General features: G+C 38.4%; 1 protein-coding gene and 1 pseudogene across 1 annotated transcript in view; one reads left to right on the forward strand and one right to left on the reverse strand.

The window, feature by feature from the left end:
* The first annotated feature begins 345 nt into the window (after nucleotides 1-345).
* LOC122325471 lies at nucleotides 346-5083 on the forward strand (annotated as a pseudogene).
* An 83-nt stretch (nucleotides 5084-5166) lies between these two features.
* Nucleotides 5167-5193, reverse strand: part of LOC122325472 (delta(24)-sterol reductase-like) — a 2383-nt gene continuing 2356 nt past the window's right edge. The window contains exon 4 of the mRNA XM_043220519.1: nucleotides 5167-5186. Within this exon, the coding sequence (XP_043076454.1) occupies nucleotides 5167-5186 (20 nt within the window). The remainder of the gene's footprint in view (nucleotides 5187-5193) is intronic.

A 5193-nucleotide genomic window follows, 5' to 3' on the forward strand; every position in this document is an offset into this window, starting at 1 on the left:
TAATTATAACTGCCAGAACGCTAACGCGCATGGCGCTTCTAAACTAGCCTCACGCTGCACCATACTAATAAACAGCCATTGTGCCAATGTGTGAGTCACAAATGTCTAATCATCCGTAGGCCCTCTGTGATAAAAGCCAAAGCTCTGATTAAAACTATATTAGGAAAATTAGCAGACACCAACACGCTTTGATAGGGCTACCACGTTTAACGGCTGCTATGATATTAAGGCAGGAGGATACATTAGACAGCGAGATCTGAATCCTCAGTCAGGAACATCAACCATAACTCATAGCCTGCCCTCTGCCCAGAGACAGGAGAATTTACTTTTATTACTGATACACACATGCCTGCCACACTGCCGCTAAGGAAGGAGGACGAGAGGAGCCGGAGGGGGAGAGGAGCAGATAAGGCGGCGATTAAGGATGAGATGTACGAGGAGGCAAAAGGAGGAGAGGGTGAAGAGTTTAGGCTAATGCTGGCTAGTCACGATGCATTCCCGACAGGTTTGCTGCAGTGTCTGGTCAAGCAACACTGGGAATATCACGCGATTTTAATGAGCTTTAATCCAGCCATTATTTCCTAAAGAACGGTTAGACTAGTTTCCCAGAACCGGCCCTTTCCTGTCTTTTGAGATTTAACTGCGCGCCTGTGATCCAAAGTAAAGAATCTTAAAACGCATGTTTGATCAATTTGTGTTTCAAAACTTGACAGTCTGCCGTGATTTAAATCTGCATAAGCCTGCATTTTTTGCATTTTGCTGTAATCTTAGTATGCAAAATGGATGTACACTACTGGTCGAAAAGAAAAAGACTGTAAGATTTTGAAAAGAAGAAAAACAGCGATGCATTTTGCAGTCACTTTGTTTAGTTGAGTGCATTCTTGTTGAATAAAAGAATTTATTTAAAAATCACACTGGATTTCTAAAGTTTAAAACCTTTTAATAATAGTGTAGATATATATAGCTGTTTTTTTTTTTTTGTTTTTTTACAATGCATTGATTTACAGGTGAATGAAAATTATATCCAGGGTTCCCGATCTTGAAAACATCAGGTAATTCAGTTGTTCTGGAAAAAAGAAAAGATGCTTTCCAGGAAGATAACAGAAATTTAAATCTCTCCCGGTCCATAGACAATATAAATATTTCTAGTTACAATCAAGTATCTTTAGCTACAGCTGACTCGATAAGGTGTAAACCTTTATCAAGTAATCAGAATGACTAATCTAAGGATATATCAAAAGAAATTTATGGGCTAGAATGTATGTGATAAGCCTGTATATACTAAAGTGGTTAGATTCCTGAAATAGATTAATTTAGGAAAATACGTCGTATTGCTATATAAATGGTTTCTTTTTATTTTTCTTTTGAATTTGCATTGTTACTCGCTAGAGAAAAACAAACACGTTAAATAAAATTACATCTCAGAGTAATTAAAAACTAATTAATATATATCGAATCAAAAGCTCAGGTCTGCTGTGTACATCTCGAGATAACAGGAAAGTGAGAGAGGTGCAAATGTGGAATGAGAGAGAGAAATGGAGATGTGAAAAGTTAACGAGAAGGGAACAGAGGTGAAGATGCCTTTCCATCAGCTCAGCCGATGTTTGCTGCGGGTGAGTTCGTTTGGAGAGATGGAAAGTACTGTGAGAAGGCACAGGGGTAAATGAGTTGCCTGCCACCTGAGAAAATCGAGAGCGCCAACCTAGTCACTAACACCACACACCCACTGGTTTGTCGTTACTAGAAATGCTCACCAGCGAGAGGAAGAAAGAGAGATGCTCAGGAGAAAGAGAGATGCTGTTGATATCAGCCATCTTGAGTCACCTATAAACAGAGATTCTGTACTCTCAGAGCAAGAATCTAGACTTCATGGCCAAAGTTGGTAGCTGAAAATGAACTTTAACTTGAACACTCAGAGGGGCTTTGTTCTGTGTCACTAAGAGCAGGTTACAAACAATCATTACATATCTCTCATTGCCTTTGCACAGGAATAATAAGACTCAGGGAGAAAGAAATGGAACAACATTGTAGTTCTCGATATACACATTGCCTGATATCTACTATGTGGGTGTTACTGCTGAGGATTTAACTAAGGAGCTGCAGTGATATTTTATGACCCCATTACAGAGGGTAAATTAATTTGTAATTATTTGAGGCCGCAGATGTGTTGAAAGTGCCGCAGTGTGTGTGTGTGTGTGTGTGTAAAGCTTTAATGTACACCAAGTATGGGTGTTTGTAATGGAATCGTTTGTTCTTTTTGCTGTTTTTTTTTTTTTTTGCTTACCAGGTGCCAGAGATACTGCTCGAGGCAGGCGGGTTGCTGGCGGGCGATTGGCAGGGAACTGTGAAAAGAGACTGGGCCATTCCTCCTGTCAACGTGCTCGAGAACCCAGAAAACACCCTGAAGAGCTTGTGAAAGTGAGGTACGCAAAACAACATCTGGTTCATCATGTGGTGTATACGAAACGCATTTATAAAATAAGCCAATCCATTCATCAGGTTGTTATCTAACGCAGAGCAACTCAGCTTAATGTTTACCCAAAATGCTGTTTGTGCTTCAGATTCAGTCAGATATGACAAGAGTAACATTCACTGCGCTATAGTGTGACTGACCAGAGCAGACCAGAATCCCACCGGGTCTGTTTATCATCGACCCATTACAGGAATCCTGTCTGTCACTAAAATCATTGACAGAGAATACATCCCAAATTTCCATGTAAGTGTGTGTTTATGATCACATGCTGAGTTGTAAAACTTAATGGAGATTTCATCCAAAATTATTAATACTAACATGTTTCAGATTTATAAATTGTCTGCATTTGGTTTTATAAAGGTTTTAGTCCAAAATACCTGTACATCCCCTAATGACTATAAACTATGTTTTACTATGCAGGCTAACATACAGATATGTAATGCAATGCATGTCTGCATTAAACTTGTTAGACATGTATTATACTTGGCAAAAATATATTTTTCTTAGTACATTTTTTTTTAAATATTTTTAAACCATGATCCATTACTAAATTTTTCTATGCATTAATGGAAACACTAAAAAGTCATGTTTTAGTCTCCAATTTGATGATAAAAGTATAAAAGTGCCATTTATTTTAAGTGGAAAGTGGTATTTTTGCAGATTTGCATTGAGTTTAGGAAGTTTTTTATTGGTTTTTTTGATAAATTCATTGTTTTGCTCATTAGTGTTCGCATACCAAATCAACTTTAAAGTCGATTTATTATTTTAATTTTAAAGTTTATTTTATAAGGAATGTACGCAATAGATTGTGTTACAAATTTTTCAGTGACTCATTTTGAGCACACACATTGTTTCTAAAGATCAGACTTTGGTCTTTTTTGATCCATGCATTCCATCCAGTGTAGACAGAGACTCTCTGAAACTCCCAATAAATTACGTGCAACAGGTTGCCATCATGGCAGCCAGTCTGAGAATGTGACCTTTGACATCCCTTTAATCCACTGTACCTGCGAAGAGGATAGCAGACAAAAATTAAATCCTCGGAGGAGCTTTATCCTAACACTAAGTCACACACATGCACACACACACATACATTCATTCATTGTGCTCGCTTTAGGCACCTCCTAAATTTGGCTTTTCCTAAGTAAGAATAATCCTCAATCTCCCTGGAAGCGAAGTTGCAAATCTTTTCCTGCCTGGTTTCAATACCTTCACTTCGCTACTGGAACTGACAGGCTGTTAACCAATTTCAGTGGGCCCACTTAATCTACATTCAGATTCAAATTATGCAGAGATTGCGCATGAATATGAAAATGATTTGCTTCCCAATGGTGCCGCAAAAGGTGGAGCATCAGGCTTCTTCTCTGTCAGCTCATGCATATATGCAGCACTCCTACGACTGCACTCAGCACGCAAACTGCAAATCAGCCAGCTGCGGCAACTGCTTAACGCGGAATAACCGCGGTAAAATGAGTGCGGTGCTTAAGAGCCTCTTTTCTGGCTGGGATGGTGTTTGGGTACTGCAAGTTAGAGTTTTACACTTTATTCGTAATAATATCTGCAAGACACCTAAAAAAATGCTGTGAAACTTGTAAGATCTCCAAAAGTACAAATGTGATTTCTTAAAGCAATTTACTTCATACATTCTTTAAATAAATGCAAATGTCCCTAGCTATGGGTAATGAAAGGTCTGGGAGTTGACAACAGTAGCATTTTTCAGCCTAGTGATTCTTTCAGTATACAGCGGTTATTTCGGGGAAACTGCCATTTTTATTTACCCAAAAAGTGGCATCTGGTGGCAAAAATTATTTGTATTTTCAGAGTAATTTGCAAAAGACAAAACGTTGTCGGGCAACATGCTAATGATTCATGTTGACGCCAACGTGACGCGGCTTGGGCTTCTTTTCAAAATGATTCATTGAATTGTCTAGAGTTGACTCTTCCCCGTTGAAAGAGACAATAACTTTGAGAGACAGTAACACAGTGCACTTCAGATTTTAAAACTTCTTGCAGGATGTTTCTATTCATTTACATTTAAAGTTACTTCCGCTGCATTTAGTGTAAGTAATTTTCAAAAAATATTTAGCTAATTAGCTAAAAATATTTTGATCACATTATGCAGCATTTTGATTATAAGAGACTTGTCAAAATGTTCTGTATTGTATATGTATATGTTTTAAAACATTTGACTTTTGTATTTGCAGCTACGGCTCATGCCAGACATCAATGGGAATCAGATGAGAACCCCATCCCATATCATCATCAACGTCATCGATATGAACGATAACCGCCCAGTTCACTCAACACCAGATCTGAACGGAATCAGTGATGAGGGCTACCAAACTAGGTACACAATTTGTCTTACATTTATGTGTGACAAAGGTGATTATTACTGAAGGAAAAACTGATATTCATTGCTTGGCTCTAGGTACATTTGTACGACAGTGACCTCTTCAGGATAAGGATGACCAAATATACAACGTGGATGCTCAGATACAAGATCCTCTCGCAGACCCCAGAGAGCCCTTCCTCCAACATGTTCACTATCAACAACAAGACTGCACCATCACCGTAGTTGCAGGTCTAGATCGTGAGGTACCACTGAGGTAAGTAGTATCAGCAAAATGTTGTAAACTAGAGGTATTCAACAAATGTTAACACCAGTGAGAAACAAGATAATTCATATTAGCTGCTCATACCAATGCGAAAAACACTGATTC

Source organism: Puntigrus tetrazona, chromosome 20 (assembly GCF_018831695.1).
Source record: "Puntigrus tetrazona isolate hp1 chromosome 20, ASM1883169v1, whole genome shotgun sequence".
Classification (NCBI taxonomy): domain Eukaryota; kingdom Metazoa; phylum Chordata; class Actinopteri; order Cypriniformes; family Cyprinidae; genus Puntigrus; species Puntigrus tetrazona.